Source organism: Trachemys scripta, chromosome 21, assembly GCF_013100865.1.
Source record: "Trachemys scripta elegans isolate TJP31775 chromosome 21, CAS_Tse_1.0, whole genome shotgun sequence".
NCBI lineage: Eukaryota > Metazoa > Chordata > Testudines > Emydidae > Trachemys > Trachemys scripta.
In genome coordinates this window covers 15,228,216-15,249,281 of record NC_048318.1, presented here as the reverse complement: position 1 = coordinate 15,249,281, position 21,066 = coordinate 15,228,216, and the positions used below count along the sequence as shown (strand labels likewise).

At 51.6% G+C, this 21,066-nt stretch overlaps 1 protein-coding gene across 2 annotated transcripts; it reads left to right on the top strand.

Moving 5' to 3' along the window:
- The first annotated feature begins 1,128 nt into the window (after positions 1-1,128).
- LOC117868661 (G protein-activated inward rectifier potassium channel 4-like) lies at positions 1,129-20,851 on the top strand. 2 transcript variants are annotated; one of them, XM_034754797.1, is made up of 4 exons: positions 1,129-3,175; positions 12,189-12,462; positions 14,729-15,983; positions 19,894-20,851. In XM_034754797.1, exons 2-4 carry the CDS (start codon positions 12,247-12,249, stop codon positions 20,259-20,261), a joined length of 1,839 nt encoding a protein of 612 aa, XP_034610688.1. In that variant the 5' UTR covers positions 1,129-3,175; positions 12,189-12,246; the 3' UTR covers positions 20,262-20,851. The 2 variants fall into 2 exon arrangements, with proteins under 2 accessions (XP_034610688.1, XP_034610687.1); XM_034754796.1 differs by having other exon boundaries at positions 12,186-12,462.
- The last annotated feature ends 215 nt before the right edge of the window (positions 20,852-21,066 follow it).

The following is a 21,066-nucleotide window of genomic DNA, read 5'->3' as shown; positions in this document are numbered from 1 at the left end:
CCGGGCCACAGGGAGAGGTAAAGGGGACTGGCCCGGTGCACGTACCCCAGTGACGTGTAAGTGCCATTGAACATGCATGGCGCATGAGAAGCCTGTTTCTCTTCATTTTTCAGTCCCTGCTGCCTGTCACTTCATTTGCAGCGTTGACATTTTGGCTCTTTGTCTCGCTCACCCGCCCACGCCTGCAGAGAGGGGCTGGCTCAGCCTCTTGGGGCTGTACTATTGCTGAAGAATGAAGAGAAGCAGGCTTCTCATCCTCCATGGCACCTCACTCGTCATTGGGGTGCACCCCCTCCGCAGTGCATGTAAACCCCCCCCCCACCATTCTGAGCTCAGGGGCAGCCCTGGGCCACTGGGACCCGGGGAGAAGAGGGGAATTGTTGGCCAGGGCGACGAAACCAACCCAACTATCTCCCTCCTCCAAAAGGCACCTTCAGCGTTCACCTGGGACAGCTATAAGGGACCTGGCCTGGTGTTCCCCCGGGGATGGCACTGCACACCCATGGCCCTCTTTAGCTCCCTGCTGCACTGTAAGAGTTGGGTCTGTGCCCAATTTGTGCTGTGTGACTTGGGATCTCACTAATCCCAAGGGGAGGAAATTCTGCATTCTCTTCTGGCACAGGGCCATGGGGCCTGGGCTTGGCAGCTGTTTGGTTAGAGCAAATGTCCTAAGGCCCAGAGTGTGCGTGCAGGGAGCGCCGGAGGGGGAGCGGTTTCTCCTGATCTCTGCAAGAGATTCCTGCTGCTCTTTGTCAGGGCTTGTCGAAGGGGAAGCAACCCCCAAGTTGTCACTGGGCTACATCTGAGAGCAACCTGGGAGTCACTCTCTGCCACTGACATCACAGCGTGGGTCGTTCCAGCGCTACTGGAAGGGGGCGGACCAGGGGACTGAATCCCTCGGCACCCGTGGGACAGTTCCAGCACAGGCAACAGCAGTGCAAGCTTCCACCCCCTCTTCCTTCCCCCTGCCCCTTGCTAACGTGACCTATCCCTAACCCGAAGGCACCCCTCTGGTGCGAGAGCTGTCTCCCTGGCCCCTTCTGTCCTCAGGGCCCCCATCCCGGTGTGTGGGATGTGGACATGTGCTCTTTGGAACTGGATTTCACTTCACACAGGCTGCTGAGCAGACGGTGGTGGCGACTTCCAGTTGCTACCGACCTGGGACGAATTTGACTTACTGAACATTGAATCCAGCCGATCCATCCCAGGCCCGATCCCTGGAGGCAGAACACTCGGGATTGTCGCTTACTAGGAAACATGTTACCCAGGACTGTTTTGTTTATTTCCAGGGCCTCCTTCATCCCCATGATCCTAAAGTGCATGCAGGTCTCCGTACTGTTGTTTGGGAGGGTAGGTTTAAACTTTAAACATACCAGCAAGGTATTAACCGGAGGAGGATGGGGGGAATTGTATTGTTTTCCAAACTGACCTGTAAATTAAGAATGCATTTGATGTCTTCAGACATCGTTTACCTGAACTCTGACTGCAAGTTACTAAGAGAGATTAAACTACTGTATTAATAGCCCGCGAGCCGTTTAAGGCACTGGCTAAGCAGTTATTTATAACCGGGACGCTACCTGTGCTATTTTTAACCCTCTCTCTGTAGGGAACTAGGTTTAAATGTAGCATGTGGCTTACGCTGCTCTGAGGAGGTATTGATAGGCTGCAAGCTGTTAGTTACCAGGACCAGACAACACAACACGGTGGTGTTAGAGCCTGAATCATTAGCAGAGTCGCTGGACAGGCCTATGCTATGTCATCGCCTGGTTGAATGAAACAGTCACAAAATGTCAGGTCTTTGTTTATGGACCTGATGAGAGCTGGCATTGTGGGGGGAATTGAGGGGTTGTGTTTCTTAGCAACAGCTGACCCCTCCCACCCAAAGACAGAGAGAGAATATAGTCCCTGATGGGTGGCATCATGAATGTTAGAGCAGGGAAAATTCCCCCTTGCAGAACTCCTTATTAGAGCTGGGAATGCCTTCTAGTCTTTGCCCTGCGGGCCAGGGGCTTGCCCGAGCTATGCTTTTGGTTAGACCATGTACTAGCACAGCCATTGCCCCGCGACCCTCCTCTAACTGCGGCTTGTTACTCACCTGCTGCATCTTGTTTTTAACTGAACTGGGAGCTCTTTGGGGCAGGGACCGTGTCCTCCTCTGGGTGGCGGAGGCGCCCATCTTGGTCAGGGCTTCTGGGTGCTAGACAGTACATCGTGCTCCCTTCAGGGAACGCAAGAGCTGTGTTGAGGAATCCCAGAGCAGGAAGGGGCTGAGCCTACAACGCCGTCTCAGGAGTGGGTGACTGGGGCTACCTGCCATGCTGTGACCCCGTTTGATCCCCTATTAGAAACCGAAGAACGGTTCTTTCCCCAGCACTCCTTGTCTCAGTCCTTTCCCCTTTCTAGCACCGTCCAGCGTCACAGGTAGGAGTGCGCGGAGCTCTGCGATCCTGCTGGGAGGTCGGTGTTATCCGACAGTTCACATATGGGGAAATGCCGGGTAGGCTCTTCCCAGGGGTTTGTGCAGCACCTAGAACAGTGGGGTCCTGGTCCAAGAATGGGGCTAGTAGGTGCTACCACAGTACAAACAATAAATAACTGCTAATGTCTTAGAAGTAGAACCGACGAGTCCTGTCTCACAGTGCTTTAGCCAGAACTATCTGTCGGCTGTCTGTCAGTGCGGTGCTGGGCAGAGCCAGGCTCGGGTCCTTGGGCCAGGGGTTAGCTAACGTTTTGCTCCAAGCCGGCGGAAGGGGAAGCCCCCTTCTGTGTGCTGCACACGCTGGAGCAGAAGCCCTGGGAGATTAACCCTGCAGGCTCCAGCGTCCCCCAGGCAGCATGTCTCCTCCTTGCCCAAGCCTTCCTGATTAAATCATCTTGAGGTAATTCTGCGTGTCATTGAGACAGATTAACGGGTGACCTTCTTCTCCCAGAATGGGATTGGAAGCTGACGCCGAGCTCCCTTACCCTGCGCGCTGCGAGAGGATTTGCATCCAGAACTGATGGGAAGATGCGTGGAGGCGGATGGGATTCCAAACCTTAGGCTGGCCCCAGCCCAGTGACGAGGCTCCGGATTGCGTCGGGAAGGTCGGTGGGAGAGTCGGCTGGAAGGAGAGGGGTTGCACACCTTGGGCTCGCCTGTTCCTGCCCTGGCCGGGCACTCAGTTGGAAAGATGAGGTAGGTGCATTGCTTCCCACGAAGTCTGCAGGCTGTGGGCTCTGCGCTGCTATTGCATGGTTACTGTAGGGGTCCTCTTAGCTAACACCAGTCTGGGGGGATTTGTCCCAAGGAAAAGGTGCCAGGACGAATGCCTGAGCCGACCTCTGTTAGGAAAACTCAAGCAGATCTGTAACATGAGTCCGTTCTGCAATGGGAGTCTGGGGAAGGGAGCTGCACAAAGCATTCGGGGCTCTAAGTGTCGGCCAGAGGAAGATGATGCATAGAAGTGGGGTCCACTAGGCAAGACAGAGTGGTTTGCATGGCCCTGTGCAGCAGGGATGTTGTTAAGCCGACGGCATCACCCTGGGAGACACTTACACAAAAGGCTTTTCAGACACCAGTGTCTCCAGTGTCAGCCAGTCTGGCCTCTCTGCAGTGCTGGAGGGAACGTGGATTGTCTCTAACTGATGGGCAGCTAGACTAAACTGCAGCTGGCTGCTGCCTGGAGGGAGATCAGAGGCAGAGTCACCCCACCCCTGCAATCTGGGGCCCAAACTGCCCTAACTCAAAACCACATCGAGGAGCAAAACCAAAAATTCCCCCGTTTGGCCATTTCCACCTGCAGCACTGCATTCCTTGACTGTCTGAGTGACCAGTGAGTGCCTGGCTTCCGTGGGGTGCAGTGCGGGGACACCTCCCCTGTAATCCCAGCTGATTCTCTGTCAGGTAGACGCTATAGAACCCAGGTCATAGGCAGCATTGAGTCAAGATATGCTGTTGGAGCTTAGGGGCTGGCCTTGTGGGCTCTGAAATACTCCGCAGGTTGGTGAACTTGGCTTGGTCCCAAGCAACTTGTAGCTCACCACTTAGTTTAGTATATAGTGGGCAAGACCAAGGGCTGAACAGAGCTTGCTGCTTCTGTCCTGCCAGGACAGGTGGATACTGGGCAATTGCATTAGTGGCAGTCGTTAGAACCTGGGTGCAATTCCCTGGCACTTCCCTAAATAGCAGCTTAAAGTACAGACTGAGTTCGTGTGGCAAGTTTCTTCCTTTCTTACGAGGTTTGAAATGTGTCTCGTGGCCCATGTTATATGTGGCCTAGAATCCTTCCCCAAATATATATTTGGGCCCAGTCCATCCACATTGGAATGACAGAACATGGCTGGAGGGAAAACAACCCCAGCTCCCTACCAACCTTGGGTTTCCACCAGTGGGGTGACTCTGACCCTTGGAAGAATTTTAAATAGCAACTCAAAGTAAATCTGCCCCTAGCTGGGATAGAAATGTACAGGGGCTATCAATCCTCATGCTTCAGGGCATAAACTGATCAGCATCTCAGAGGAATTGGAAGGGTGCTAGCCTGGGACTCAGCAGATCCAGGTTCAATTGTCTGCCCTGCCACAGACTTCCTGTGTCATCTTGGGCAAGTCACTTAGCCCCTCTCTGCCTCAGTTTCCCATCTGTAAAATGGGGGTGATAGCACTTCCCTACCGCAGAAGGATGTTGTGATATATTAATGATTGTGACGTAGCCAGATCTTAATGAGGGCTAGATATTTACTTTAGACAGTCAAAACCTGGGAACAGGAAAGCGTTTCTCCCCGGGGTCTGCTGGTACTGACCACTGTTGAGACAAGACAGAGCTAGATGGACCATTTTCTGGTTTCGAACACCTCGCTAAATGACTGTATGTAGAACCCAACAGCACTCTAGCCAAACAGCTAGTGGGGAAGGACTTTCATTAGTAGCCAGGAGCCAGGCTAATCATGTGGAGAGGAGACAGGCTGGCTGCTCTGCCAGACGATGACAGTAGCTGTTTAAAGTGTGGCGGGCATTTTCCAAATCCCAAAGAAGACCCACTCCCTGCGTACAGTCTAAAGAAAATGACCAATGACGCCAGCCCTGTCTGCCCATTGCTTTGCTGGAGTGTCCTTGGCTTTGGAGGTGGTTGGGGGGCTCTGTCTCCTTTCAGGGACCCCATGAATAAGCTTGCAAGTCCCTGAACACTTGGTAACTCAGGCCCATACAGAGCTCTCCTTCAGCTCTGTCTCAGCTTGAAAGCTTGTCTCTTTCACCAACAGAAGTTGGGCCAGTAAAAGATATGAGCTACCTTCTCTCTCCAAGATCCTGGGACCAACACGGCAAAGAGCCAGAGGGGACATTCTAACAGCCAGACGCACAGCTGCTCTGTATGTGAGTCTGAGCAGAAGGGCTCTGTCCCTTTTCACGCTGCAAGTCCAGTTGCAGTTCCCCTCTTTGTGTCTGAAGCTGATCACGATGGTAACTGGTTTGGGGCACTATAGAGAAACCAGCTAATGCTGGGGGTACAGCCGAGCCCTTCTCCCACCTGAGCACGGCTTGGCGTTTTGCTGCCTCACTTTCCAGGGCGGATTTCCAGGAACTTGGCATTTGGTAATATCTGCCTTGCTGGGATTAAACCTGAAACAGCTGAGCTGGATGTGAAAGAGAGGAGCTCAAAGCTGATTGGGGCCGAGTGGGACGGGCTGGATTTGAAGCACAATGCTGAGATGACCATTCTCAGCAAGGAGATGTGGAGGGGAGGGTGTTGGGACTCCAACTTGCCTTCTCAAACATAAGCAGGGGACGGTGAATCTTGTGAATGTTACTTTACAGCCAGGAGTGACTGATGGGGCAGGGAAACTGAGTTGAGCTCTTTCTTCATTCAGTGAGTGGGGCGAAGAGCAAGTCCCAGATGAGGCTAGCACAGCCAGGCTCCCAGGGTCTTGGCCGAGGGGAAGCCGCTCCCAACCCAGCCCAGTTCTCTAACGCTAGCTGGTAAATGTTCAGAGGCTGAGGTGCTGTTTGGAGCTGGGCCTGGGCCTGTCCAGGCTTACGGTGATAGGAACAAGGAAGATGGGTGCTGCTGAGGTCTCCCTTTGCCACAGCAGAGAACACAACAGTCCGTGGCTCAAGCCAATTGTTCGCCAGTGCTGCCTGGCTGCTGGCAGGGTGGGAGAGCAGATGCCTGTGTCCTCACCGTGAGGTGGCCCTTCCCATCTGGCATTGCCAACCTGGGATGCCTCACATCGCTTTGCTGTTTGCAGATGCCCGCCACATAAACCTCCCGTGTAGGTAGAATTTTCTCCTGATCCCCTCTCAGCCCTTTTGCTGCCTTTGGCCTTTTCTTAACCCGCTGCCTTTAGCTCCTGTGCCTCTGACTCTCAGGAGATCTGCACAGCTTTGCCACAGACTGCCTGTGGGACCTGGGACATGTCACTTAGCCTCTCTGTGCCTCGGTTCCCCATCCAAACCATGCAGATAATAGCCCTGTCCTACTTCGCAGGGGCCTTGGGAGGATGAATACATGAATGATTGCAAGGAGCTCAGGCCCTACAAGGAAATGGGCTCATGTCAGGCCCTAGACACACAGGTAGTTATGGCCTCCATGTTCTCTGCCCTCTGGCTTGGTTTGAATTTCCCTGTGGGCTCGCTGGTTCTCTGGCAGGCAGGACTGGTATCACCATGTGGCATGACAGAGTAGGAGCCTCTGCTCCAGACGGGGCTAAGCTACCATGCCAGTGAGTCTGTGCCCTGACCTGCAACCTCCACTGCCAGGCACAGCTCCCTGCCACCAGCGTTTGGGCCAGGGGCTCTCGCAAAGCATTCCCCCTCCGCCTGGGACAAGCCCCCGTCCCATGAGGGGAGTGTGTTCCAGAAGGGAGCTCAGGGGCCTCCACTCAAACAGGAGGAGGCAGCGCCTCTCACCAAAGGGATTTATAGTCAGGATCCATTTTGCTGGACATATTTATATCTTCCTCTGGGAAAATACTTTGAGTCTAGAGACTGCGTGGTCCAGGGAGGGTAGCAGGCTATTGCCATCGTAGTGGGATCAGCACTTCTCCCACCAGGGAATTTCTTATTAACCCCCTGACATGCGGTGCAAACTCTGGGTCATTCCAGCTTAGTCCTGTCCAGCATGGGTGATCCAGCCAGGGAGAGGGTGATCCGATCAGAGGCAGGGAAATCACCTTGCCCTGGGCCCCCTCCCACCCAGTATGGGGACCCAAGGTTACGATGGCCTCTGGCTCTCTGGGTGGGTAGAGACCAGGAGCTCAGTGAGATCAGTCCCTGGTAGGTAACACATCAGTGTGAATCAGGAGACCCACATCGACCAGTGTTTCATGGCCTCAGTAATGGGGTGTATCTGGGAGGTTAAGCCGGGTTTGGCCTGGTGCTCAGAGCTCTGTTGGGGACGTGGTGGACTCCCTCAAGGGAGGCAACACAGGTCTGTCTAGTTCAGAGCATCTACTGTGTTCTACAGGTCATTGACCTCGTTGGGTGCACAAGTGAAATTTAAAACTGGTAACACTGTGTTAGCTGTAACCCTCTGCTACACGTTAGAGCTGGATGGGCAGTATCGCTTGAACAGTTAGTGCTCCGCAAACTGGGTTTCAATGTGAAGTGCTCTAGCCTGCCGCGCGCTGTCTGTGTGGACCCTGCTGCCACGCACTAACAGTCCCCTAGTGTGCATTGACCTACTCCCTTTTCAAAGCGGGAACTATTACTGTGCGGTGGCAGGGTTCACATGAACTGCTAGCATGCAACAGGCAGATTTACATCCTAGCTTACCACGCACTGGCTGTTTGTCCAGACAAGCCCTTGGATTACAGCAGCACCTCAAAGCACTGATGAGCTAGGTGTTGTACAAAACAGATTGCCAGGTCTAAAGAGCTTACTGTCTAAATAGACTAATGGAGGCAGGGGAAACAGAGGCACAGAGAGGTGAAGTGATTGGTCCAAGATCACACAGTCGGTCAGTGGCAGGATTAGAGGTGAGGTCTCCTGACTTCCAGTCCAGTGCTCTGTCCACTAGGCCATGCTGCCTTCTCTGACAGCCCTAGAAAGTGAATTTTCTACAAGAAAATTACCTCCTTGGCAGTGCAGGCAGTTGCCACTCTGACCCCTAGAGCGTGACCTTTCCAAGCGGGAGAGGCACATTTCGAAGTGATGTGTGTGCCACGCTTGCACGTCTGTTCTCAGCTGGCCACTGTGGCCTAGAAGAGGGGAATAGTTAAGGCCGATAATTATTTCTGAGGTAAACTACCCACCCCAAAGCCTGAGAGACTTCCTCCCACCCACGTCCAGAGATGGGCAAACAGTGAGAGAGAGAAAGGACTCGGGGATATTTGTTGGCCATGTCTTTCACATCAGGAGCTTGCTTATTAAGCCGTGCTCCTCGCCGTTTTATCTGCCCCCAGCCCTGTCTAGCGTGGTTTGCGTGTCAGTGCCCATCACTGCAGGATGGGAGTGCTCTGCTTTGAGGCCTGTCCCTACAAACATCACGTGAATTAGTTTACGGACTAGAATCAAAGCAGGGCAAAGCCTGGGCCAAACTACCCACTGCCAGACTCTGCCCACTCTCCACCTCCCACAGACCCGAGAGCAGCTCCTGGGGAAGGCCAGCTTGCCTCGGCGGGACAGTAAGCACCCAGGGAGGCAGTCGCCTCCTGCTTTGATAGCTTGTGCAATGCTGTTATGTCACATAATTGGCTTAGCCATCTGGTAGTGCACTGAAACCCCCCAGCCTCTCACCCCAAACTCTGTGCCCCAGCTCTGCCGTAAATCCATTATCTTAACACACTTTGCTGGCAGGGGTGGGGGGGATCCCCAACACAAGGTTCAAAGCCAGACCCAAATCCCCAGAGCCACCTGGGGGCCAGACTCTCATGTCTGTTCTTCGGTGCCTTTGAACTGAGGCTCCCCTGGCAGCGCTGCTGATGGGATGGAGCCCTGAAGAACTAACAATGGGGGATTTGCGGCTCCTGGGGAGGTGGTTGGCCCTGGCCCTTGGTGAATGTTTGCCAGGCACAGCTTGGAGGCTGCCAGTAGAGTTCTCCGCACAGCCCTACCCCTAATCCTGCAGACCTGGCAGTGAGGAGGGGAGGGGGGATGTCAGAAACCGGGAGGATTGGGAGGGACTTGAAACACCAATACGCTTGGCAATTAGCAAATGTTCCAAGGACAGTTTGGAAACACCGTGTGGAGAGAGCTCTGCTAGGTCCATGGTGGTGTTCCTGTTAAGTGCTAAGTGTTTTTATTACTAATAGCAATAACTGTCATTCTTTGATGATTTGAACTAAGGTAGCAAATCGAGGCCCTGATCATGGATGGGATCCCCACTGTATAGGGCGAGTCACTTAGTCTTTCTACAAAAACAACAAAGAGTCTGGTGGCACCTTAAAGACTAACAGATTTATTTGGGCATAAGCTTTCGTGAGTAAAAACCTCACTTCTTCGGATGCATAGAGTCTTTCTGTATCTCGGTTTCCTATGGCTAAAATGGGGATAAAAGCATTTCTCTCCCTCGCTGGGGTGTTGTACCTCTTTGTCTCACACAGGAAAGGTTGTGAAGTGCTCAGATACCACAGGAATTGGTGCCGTATGCGAACCATAGACGGATAGAGGAGGTTGAGAACCACTCTGCTACGGCCCATGTTAGGTAGATCTGGATTTAAAACAAACTGGTTCTAACAAACACGCTTCTGTAGATGGCAGGCTTCCAGGTGGGAGGAAATGTAAGCAAACCCTGCCGTTCTCACCCAGAACCAAGCACCAAAGTCATTGTGACCTGCCCGCTGTGACATTTGTCTTGCTCTCCTTGGTGCTGTTTGTATTTCTAAGTAGCAGTTTGGGCTGGGTCCAGCTTCCCTTTCTATGAAAACCTCTGTTAAAATAAATACAACTTTTGGGAGTGAGTGAAACGTGATCTCAAGACAAAGCGCTGTGGCTCCATTGACGTCACTACGCTGGCAAAGGATTTAGAGATCTATCAATGAAACCCTTCTTTTTTTTAACCTATGGCTTTGGGCAAATAGCGGGGCTGTCATTAGTGAATGGCCTGTCCCTTTTTTTCCCTCCACCGAAGCAATCATGCAGAATGACAAGCTCGGGGGACTGATTTGCTGGGGATTTATGTCTTGCTTTGTTAATCCACCTCCAACCCCCACGTTGTGTCCTCCCCCCGCCAGATTGTGTCTGGATCTTGCGCAAGGTGCTGCTTGTGTGCTAATGAAAAGTCCGCAGTTCATCTGGGACTTGGCTTACTCCCTCAGAGTTCAGGACAGATGCTCTGTGTTATTAATACTGGGCGGCAGCACGAGGGGCGAACTATTGGTGAATTTCATTGAGGCCTTTTGGGGTGCTTTTAGCTCCACAGCCTTAGCACATGTGCAGAGGAAGGTGAGGGGGACATGTCAGGGCTCCCCAGTCATAGAGACTGGACCCAAACATTGGTGCTGGGGTAAGGCCCAGGGTAACATTTGCAAAAGGATCTAAGGGACTGAGGCACTTAAATCCCATTTTCAAAAGTGAGTTGGGCACCTGTGTCGACACTGCAAAAAAACGACCCACAGCAACAAGTTTCAGAGCCCTGGTCAACTGGCTCAGACTTGCAAGGCTCGCGTTAGGGGGCTAAACATAGCCGTGTAGACGTTGCCACTTGGGCTGGAGCTCAGGCTCGGAGTCCTCCTGCCCTTGCTGGTTTTCAGAACCTGGGGTCCAGCCCAAGCGGGAACGCCTACACGGCTACTTTTAGCCCTGGAGCCTGGGCCCAAGTCAGTTGAACTGGGCTCTGAGACGTGCTGTCGCATTTTGTTGTTTTGTTTTTTGCAGTGTAGCTGTCCCCTAGAAGCCCGAGGCCTGGTCTACACCTAAAACTTGGCTCGTCCTCGCTACGTCGCTCAGGGCTGGGAAAAATGTCACGTGCCCTGTGCGGCGTAGTGAGATCGACCAATCAGACTCAGCTCGGTCGATGGCAAAATTCTTCTGTCCACCTCACTGCCGCCTCTCAAGGGGGTGGATTCACTACAGTGAAGGGAAAACCCCTCCCGTGGCTGTCGTACGTCTCTACACCCCGGGGATGGAGCTGCAGCTGTGCCACTGGGAGGGTAGATGTACCAGGAGTCTGTCTGAAAGTCACTGGACGTAGGCTTCTAGGCTCCTGGGACTTGGGCTCCTCAGTCACTGAGGAGCTGCTCCCCTTGTCTATCTTGAGTGCCAGCCTCCCGTGTGGATGTGCCGAAGCTCCGTGTGAAGTGTCTCCGTTAGGGTTTTGCACTGGTATAACTACAGCATTATAGTTACATTGGTGCAAATTTCCCTAGGCTAGACAAGCCCTGAAATTGGCTATAACTGTTTCCCTTACAGAGGAAGGGGTTAGGGCATTTGCCTGGAGACCTGGATTCCCATCCCTGTCCTGCCACAGCCTTCTTGTGTGACCTTGGGCAAGTCACTTAGCCTCTCTGTGCCTGTTTTTCAGAAAGGGGTGAAGGCTGCCTACCATCTGAAAATCAAGCCCCTCTAAGGGATCTCAGGGCACCCATGCTTCCGTCTCTTGTAGTGATTATCAGGAGATATTCAGCAATTTCCAGATCAAGAGACTGTGGTCTAGCAATTGGAACAAGTGACTGGGACACAGAAGACATGGATTCATGTCCTAGCTCTGCCACACACTCCCTGTGTGACCTTGGGCAAATCATTTATTCTCTCTGGGCCTCAGTTCCATATCTGCAAAATGGGGACAATGATCCTTCCCTCTCTTGCAGGGGGGATGCAAGGATAAACCCATTGATATCTGTGGGGCACTTAGATATTGCAGTGACAAGGGCAACAGAAGCAGCTAGCTAGAGACAGACAGGTCAGCTGAACTTCCCCCCAGCTCAGGAATGCTGGGTTCAGACTCTATTCAGCCTCTGCAAGTTCAGGGGCTTCTCTGGAGTCTGAGAGCAGGCTGCCTCAAGGGACCGAGGACAGCCTTTGTTATATCCCCCCAGTGCACCCAGCTCCGGTCAGCGAGACAGGGGTGTGTCTGCAGCACTAAGCCATGCTCAGAGGTGAGGACCTGGGCTCTGCCAAGCCAGGCTGGCTCCCCTCTACCCTGAATCTGAACGGGGTACATGTACTACTGTCTGGAATGAGGACCCCAGCCCCATTGACAGTGAGCTGGCTTTTGGTACTGAACTTGCCCACTCACTCGTTAAAATCACCCCCCTCTTTATATTCTCACCCAGCAGGACTCCCCACCGGAGAAGGTGCAAAGCCCTGGGGTAGCGCCCCGGCCCCCGATCAGCCATGGTGCTGCCCATCGCCAGCAGCAGCATGGAGCTGCAGCAGGACAACGGGCTCTGTGTCTGCAACAACATCGGCGGCTGCCGGCTGAAGTACGAGGAGCCTCGGAGCCGGAGGAACTCCATCCCCCCCGTGCAAACTCCCACCGCCAAGCACATGCTTGCCTACCTGCCCCGGCCCCCGACGGACACCAGCAGATATGGCGCCTTCCCTCAGAAGGTAAGGCTGCTCCCATCATTAAAGGACATGGCGAGGCTGGGCACCTCCGTTTGACATGCAGCCCAGCCTGATGCAAGCAACGAAGAAATCCTGCCCCACCCCATCTCCCACAACAATCCTGCTGAGTCCTGATCACTCTTGTACCCACATAGCTAGGAAGGTAGACAATGGGACAGCCCAGCCCAGCTGGGGACAATGTTCTCCCCATCTCCTTTAGCTGAGAGGTTCTTGACACACCTGAGGGGTGTGTTAGCTCCAATCATGGGTGATTTCATTCTGCCTCGCTCGCTTTACCCCCAGCCCAGTGTCAAATAGATCCAGGATTCTTCTTCTGTACTTCCTGTCCCGTGCTGCTGGGCAGCTGGAAAACAGCCGCCATGTTGCTCCCAAACGGGGGCTGCATTTCAGCAATGCTAGATAGGTACATATGTTTGCAAAGCCCTTTGGCTGAAAGGCGCTATACAGATAATATCGGCTGCAGCCAGGACCATGGTATATTGACTAAAAGGTGGAGCCAATTGTTTGGCTACACTTGCAGTTCATTCTTAAAAATGTTCAAGGGACCAAAATAGCCAAATTTCTTGGCTAGAGACAACGCAGTACAATGTGACAAGGAGACATACATACCCTCCTTCCAGAAAGCAATTCTTATCTTGCAAAAGATGTGCTTCAAAGATAGGTATTTCAGCTAATAGTATCTACAGTATGATTTTTCAAGTTACACCATTTTCTACCCATCACTAAAATCCAACCCACCAGGTGGCAACACTTCCTTAACTTGTTCTTTTGTTCTGCACTTTTCTTATCTCTGCTTTGGAACAGATTTAAAAATTTTATTAAGATGTTAAAAAAAATAGTGAAGAGAGTTTGAGCATAGATGTTTCTGATTATCAGGGAATAACATACAGATTATCGAGGGTGCAAAGTTCGGTTTAAGATAAAGTGGCATGAGGAATACATAATCTGCAATATCCCCGATTGGGGTTAAAAGTACAGACATTGAGATATGAGGGTATGAAGTTCATAATGTGGCTATGTTCGGGTGTGGATTATAATGAGTGGATATGATGATGAGGATGGATTGACCCTCATTTGGTGAGATTTAATGTTCAGGGAGTTTATGGTTCCAGTTCATATGATCCTTGGAAACCAATTGGGTGCAGAGGTACTCCCAACCTGTGCTAGGACATACTATTCATGTGTCTTGGCCTTGACAGGCTTCCTATTTTCTAATGCCAAAACTGACTTCAGCTTTGCAAAGTGCTGTGGGATACCTGACATCATGGGTGAACAGAACTGTAGAGAGAGAATAATAGATTCAGCTAATGTAACTTCTCAACTCTAAATCTGTCTAACGTATCTATCTAATGTATATGGTATTAATACCATATGTATAATACCCATTAATGCTACCCTGGACATATATAGATCAGCTAAGAGGTATCTAAGTGTTGTTTTTTGAAGTTTTCCCTCCTTCCTTCTTTACCTCTTGCTTCCTACTTCCTATCCCTCTAGTCTCCTCAGGCCTTGGCTACACTTACCCGGTAGTTCGACGGCTGGAAATCGAAGTTCTGGGTTCGACTTATCGCGTCTAGTCTGGACGTGATAAGTCGAACCCGGAAGTGCTCGCCGTCGACTGCGGTACTCCAGCTCGCCGAGAGGAGTACCGCGGAGTCGACGGGGGAGCCTGCCTGCCGCGTGTGGACCAAGGTAAGTTCGAACTAATTCGAACTAAGGTACTTCGAACTTCAGCTACGTTATTCACGTAGCTGAAGTTGCGTACCTTAGTTCGAATTAGGGGGGTAGTGTAGACCAGATGTCAGTCATTGGTTGTTCCTGCACAGATGCTGCTACTGGGGTGGGAAAGGCTTTATCACAGAGATGAGGCTTTTATTTAACTCTCTCATGGTGAGGGCTGGGGACTCAGTCTGCTATCAGTACACCTCTATCCCAATATAACGCTGTCCTCGGAAGCCAAAAAATCTTACCGCGTTATAGGTGAAGCCGCGTTATATCAAACTTGCTTTGATCCGCCGTAGTGCGCAGCCCTGTCCCCCTGGAGCGCTGCTTTACTGTGTTATATCGGGATAGACGTGTATTAATAATTGTGTGTGTTTAAAGTAGCACCTAGTGGCCCAGCTGTGATTGGGGCCCCATTGTGCTGTACCATACACATGAAGAGCTTAAGGTTTAAATAGACCAGACAGACTAAGGATGGGAGGGAAAACAGGTGCATTTCTCTTGATTGGTTCTTTTCCCCTTGCAGCCTGAAATGATGGTCATCCCTATGGGCCTATCAGAAGAGAGCCAACAGCAAACAGACCCTGCGGTTGAAAAGAAAAATGCCCCGATGTCAAACTTTGTGCCCCACTCCTGTGGCTCAAACATCCCCAATGACAGATCAGTCCTTCAGAGGAGACTCAGTATGGTGGAGCAGACCAGCACAGGTGCGGTGGTACCCATGAAGCACCGGCCCAGCGTCTCCATCAACACTGAAGATTTGCCCAAGTACCGCCGGGCATCGCGCAATGATCCCCTGCCTCCACTCCGGGACATCAACACCCGGTGGTACCCACGGCATGCTCTCAGTGTGCCCAACATCCCCAACTCAGCACGGAAAAAAACGCCCACCCGGAGCATTGTCTCCGTGACCCCCTCAGAGAAACCTCAGAACCGGCGCTGCAAGCTCATGGACGACGATCGGCAGTTCAGCTCCGCCAACAAGCAGCAGCGGCAGCGCTATGTGACCAAAATGGGCAAGTGCCAGGTGAATCTGGGCCGCATCCAGGAAAAGAAGAGGTTCCTGTCGGACATTTTCACCACCATTGTGGACCTCAAGTACCGCTGGTTCCTCTTTGTCTTCATGATGTGCTACATCGTCACCTGGGTGGTCTTTGGCATCATCTACTTCTTCGATGCCTGGATTAGGGATGACGTCAACCACATAGGAGACCCGGAGTGGAAGCCTTGCATCGAGAATGTGGACAATTTCATATCTGCCTTACTTTTCTCCGTGGAAAGTCAAAGGACCATTGGTTATGGCTCCCGGATTGTGACAGCCGATTGCACTGAGGGCGTCATTTTGCTGATGGCCCAGTCCATCGTTGGGTCCATGATAGATGCCCTCATGGTGGGATGCATGTTCGTCAAGATCTCCAGGCCCAAGAAGCGCGCCCAGACCTTAATATTCAGCAAGAAGAGCGTTGTCTCCCACCGGGATGAGAAACTCTGCCTGATGTTCCGCATCGGCGACCTCCGGGACAGCCACATGGTGGATGCGAAAATAAGGGCCAAACTGATCAAATCCAGACAAACCAAGGAAGGGGAGTTCATCCCCTTGGAGCAGTCGGAGCTGAACCTGGGCTATGACACAGGGGAGGACAGGCTCTTCTTGGTGGAGCCACAGATCATCTGCCATGTCATCAATGACCACAGCCCCTTCTGGGAAATGACAGCAGAGTCGCTGAAGAGGGAGCAGTTTGAGATCATTGTGATCCTGGAGGGCATCGTGGAAGCCACAGGTGGGTGCTGAGGAGGGTATGCAGACCCCAAGTGGGCTTGGGAAGGTGTTATCCTCACCCCACTCAGGGGCTGCTCCATACTACTAGACCCAGGGGCGCTGTGATTGGGTTTCCTTCCTTTCCCAAACTATCAGGTAATGGCCGCCACAGGAGTCAGGGTGCAGCACTGGCAGGACATTCCGTTCTAATACTCCCTCCCTCTGTGTCCGCAGGCAAGTCTCTGAATCTCTCCTCCTCAGCTCCCTGCTCAGGACAATGAGACTTCCCTGCCTCACAGACTGGGTTTGGGGGGAGATGTCAGTAGGGTCTGCAAGTGTGTTGAAGATGGAGAGCTGGGAGGTGATGAGTATTATTAACCCGTTGCTGTGATCTGGGGCAGCAGGACATTGGTGTCTTGCTCAGAGAGACAGCTGGCGGGGCAGGGGGCTAGAGGGCCCGGCAGTGTGATCTGCTCCAACAGGAGGTGCCATATCAGACTAAATGGCCCAGTCACCTAACCTAGTCCCACAGATTAGATCCCACACTCGTTGCTCTCTTGGTCTGTTGTACTGAGGTGGAGGGTGTGGGGTACCAGCCTAGATGGTCTGTCCCCCTGCTGCAGTGAGGTGGGATGCGGCATGACACGAACTTAGCTTGGTTATTTCCATCCCTGCGTTCCCCTAAACAGTTGCTTAACATACTGAGCTGAGTCATGGATTTTGTGTGTTTGAAAGACATGCAAAACCAACCACCCAGGCAGCCGTTGGCACCAACGGCTTCTCCCGCCCACACAGGGCAGGTGGGCGGACTTGGATCCCACACGTTACACTGAGCCTTGGCACCATCCCGGGAGAGTGGGAAAAGAGTAGTTGGGATACAGGCTGTCCTGAAAAGAGATGGTGCAGGGGGTACTGCAGGAAATGCCCATTCGCCTTCTAGGTGGAGCTGGGCAAAAACCAGATATTTTGGTTCACTGACAGTTTTGAAAAGGTGAAACAAATCATTTCAGGTCAGCCCAAAAATTAACCTTTAAAAAATTTTCAATGATTCAAAGAATTTAAAAAAAAAATCATTTCGGGTCAAACATTTGACCCACCAGTAAATGTCTGTTTGATTCTGAGCATTTTTAAATGTTTTAATTTTTTTAAACAAAAATAAATTCAAAGCAACTTTTTGTTTTGAAATTTCCTTTTAACTGAAAAGCTGGGAGATGTTTCATTTTGAAAATGTCAAAACCAAACATTGATTTTTTTTTTCCTGAATGTTTTTGGGGGGTTATTTTCAGAATGAACAATTTAGTGAAACGGACATGAATCTACAAAACATTTGTTTCACCAAATCAACCTTTTTTTTCCCCACTGGAAAAAATATTTCGGTCAAAAAATGTCACGGAGCTCTAAATCCTACACAGTGTTAGCAAGAAAATTGCCTCTGTGTTACCACCTGTACAGCTGCAGCCATTTTCAGCAGCCTGTCAGGTAACCCTGCTCTGAGCCCCACTTACTGTATTGGCTGCTGGTGCAACATCCCTCAGCCCCGACTGTTAGGGGTGTGAAGGGAGTTCACAATCCATGGCCCAGTCAACCCGCGGCGTCTTTTCAGGATGCTACATTGGCAGACAAAGAATGAGTCAGAACATGCTCATCAGCCAGATGGCTCAGGGGGAGACCGGGACTGAACCTTTCCCCTGGAGGTCACTGGCATGAATTGGGCACAAGTGAGTGACCAAAGGTCATGGCCATCGAATGGTTACTGGGAGGCCATGAGGTGACCCAGGGGTGGCACAGTCCATTTATCAGTGGAGAGAGAGCTACATTTCAGAAACCATCATTGCAGCTGGTACTGATTGACCTCCTTGCTGGCAGTCTCAGCAAAAATGCTGCGGACCAGGGAGATTAAACTCCCTTCTCCCCCATTTAACGAGAGGTCCCTCCAGCTCGGGACTGTAGCCCAGTGTTGAGCTGATGTGGAGGAAGCCTGCTGTGGATTCCCCAAGGACCCAGAGGGGTCAGTCTGGCCCTTTTCACTAGCATGACATTCACTTAAAAATGGTAGGAAGCTACTGGAGGGAGAAAATATCCCCCAAACACTTAACATGCGTGTCGAAGAGACTAGTATGATTCAATGAAGACCACCAACTTCCCCACCTGTGTCTCTTCACTGGAAAGAACTGTTACAGTTGTTGCCAACTCTCATGATTTTTTGGGGGAGGGGTGGGGAGACAATTCTTAAAGCCCCAGATTGGAATCATGAGATTACATGAGAATCTCAGTTTCTGTTTGTATAAACACCCACTTTTTAGCCCTCACAGTTGTGAAGAAAAGCTTGAAATTGTGCACCCTAGAGATTCCATACCCAGAAGACAACTTGAACAATCCAGAAATTGGTTATTTTTAAAAATCTCTTTATTTTTAAGCCCATCTCGTGTTCTTTTTCTCTTTTGGGGGGGGGGGCACGAGGGGAGAAGGGGCTGACTTGGGATTGGCGACATTGGAACTGTGTTAATTACAGGTTTGTGGATGGATGATTTAATGCGATGGTACCCAGCTGCTTGATATGAAATTTTCATTTTGATGGGTTAAGCTTCATTTCCCCCCTCCATCCCTTTTAAAAACCCTTGCTTTTTGTTGTTCTTTATCAGTTCTCCACCTCTTCCCTCTCTCTCTCTCTCACATACACACATGCACACACTTCTCATGGAGCACACACCCTTTCTCAATCTCCCTCTGCCGCCCTTGCTGTACTATCCTTCATCGCTCCCAAATAGCTTGTCAGCGGATTTGGGCTCCCTCTGCTGGTCTTTAGCTCTTGGGCTTTGGCTTTCCTAGAGTCAGAAAAACGGTGATTTAAAAACATGAGCTGCCAGTTCCCATCCATTCAAACTTGTGCAAGATGGGGATGGGGCGGTAGAGGGACCTGGGTGTCTCCTCTCCCAGAGGGAAAGTTTGGGAAAACCTGCCGCCTTATAAAGCAGTTTGGCCCATTCCAAAGGCAAAAATATTGGTGCTTCACAAGTATTATTTTGAGGCCCCGGGATGAATCTTCTCTAGCAGGGACAATAGAACCATTTGCAGACCTAGTTCCTTGCTACCTCTATCAGGGGCAAGGAAATCACCCCTTGCAATCTGGAGACAGTATTGATCAGGCATTCCCCAAAGCCCCTCCTAGTGTGTAACTGATCTAGTCGCTACCAGGGATCAGTGCACGATTGTTCCCTACAGTCTATCCTCCAGGTAGAATTATTTCTAGCCTCGTTTCATGGTGAAACATTGGGGAGACAAACATGTATATGGAAAACTAAATAGCTACCGTCAGTCTACGTGAGTCAGACAGCAATCCTAGGATAGGTCAAACTTTGGGCTGAGAAGAGAGCCCTGCTGGCCTAGAATCACAGACACAGCAGACAGATTTGGTTTCATCTAGTCCATAGCCCTGGGAACCAGCACAGGACTGGGTTCTTATTGTATATTTATCAATATAGTGTCCAGTCTAGGTTAAATGTCCTGGTTTTGGTGCACAGATTAGCACTGTCTGCTCCTTTCTAATACAGGTATTTATCTGGCTCTCCCAACTGTGCTTGTCTGAACCTAAATATACATTTCACGTGCCTCAGTAACTGCGCAAATACCCATTCAGCACAGGAGACTTACCCTTCAGCGGCTGACCAGGCACATGGAAATTGCCAGGTTGTTCAGATCCAGGGTTTAACCTAGTCCCGTATCCTGAGTCTAACACTCACCAGTACCAGCTGGCTCAGAGGAAGGTGCAAGAAACCCTGCAGCTATGGGATGACCTGTCCCCAGGCAAAGTTACCGCCTGACCCCATTAGTCAGCAGTTGTCTTCTGCCCATGAATCCATTCTGTATCCCTTTTTGCAATACAACCTGCCCAATTAATGGTCCTGACTGCATGTGCTTCTTTCTCACTGTAGGAATGACATGTCAAGCCCGGACCTCTTACATAGAGGACGAGATCCTTTGGGGATATCGGTTCGAGCCCTGCATGACCCTGGAGAAAGGAGCCTTTCGAGTAGACTACAGCAGGTTTGAGAAGACATTTGAGGTGCAGACCCCAGCAGCCAGCGCCAAGGAGATGTACGAACTGAAGGAGATAGAACGTCAGGACCAGTCCACCCTGAGCTTGTACTGGGACCACCTGGTGCATCCCTGCTTCTCAGCCGAGCTGAACGATGTCCTGCAGGATGAGAGTCCCAGTGAGGAAACCCTGGCCAGGCTGGGCATCCCCAACATCACAGAGGAGGAAACGAGTGCTGAGTTCCAGAGCCAGATCGGTATCTGAGCTCCTCCCCAACACAGAGTGACAGGAGACACCCCAGTGCAGCCACTTGTCTGCCCCAAGTACGAGTGCTGCTGCTTTGCATCCGGAGATGTCCCTGGTGCAAGCAGGGGGAGAGGCAAGGGGAAAGATGCACTGCTGCTCTCCGGCCAACCTGAGCGTGCATTGAGGTCTTCACCAGTGAGCTCTGTGGTGGAGCCATTGTGCTCTCTCTCTCTCTCTTTCTCCAATACAGGTAGTTGATGCTACCTTCCTATGGAGGAGGCGGTGGGGTTAGAGACCCCTGTAGCTCCCTTCTCCAGGCTGGGGTAAGGGACCAGGGAAATGTGGAACAAGGGCTTGGGCCACACAGCCTGGAGGCTCATCAGCCATTGACTGTTATGTGGAGGAAATGTCACCTTCCCTGTGCGTATAAGGTGCTGCCCCGGGGTAGGTCATAAGCAGCAGAGATCAACTTGAGACCTGTAGATCTTACGGCCTGTGCTAAATGGCTAGCTCAAGGGCTGTAGCAGAGAGTGACCGAGAGCTCCTCTGTGTGGGTGACATGACACAAGAATTAACAATCCCACCTTCAGACACCCCAGGGAGTGCCGCTTGGAACCCCTCTCCTCAGTCTCTGGTTCCCATTATGTCCACATCAGGCACTTTAGGGTTTGTGCAGCCCTTTTGGTTTCATACATTCTCCTGCCACCATGCCATGTCCTTCATGGACTGTAGGTACCCGGAGCTGGTGCTTCCCCCAGACGCAGCTCGGGCACTCACGTGGAAGTGTCTCCTACTGACAGTGCCATATGGAACTCTCTCTCTG

Bases quoted from the DNA above. Each gene is read 5' to 3' on its own strand.
- LOC117868661 (XM_034754797.1), top strand. From the start codon at position 12,247: ATGGTGCTGCCCATCGCCAGCAGCAGCATGGAGCTGCAGCAGGACAAC. The intron at 12,463-14,728 runs GTAAGGCTGCTC...TTCCCCTTGCAG, and splicing joins ATGGCGCCTTCCCTCAGAAG to CCTGAAATGATGGTCATCCC. The intron at 15,984-19,893 runs GTGGGTGCTGAG...TTCTCACTGTAG, and splicing joins GGGCATCGTGGAAGCCACAG to GAATGACATGTCAAGCCCGG.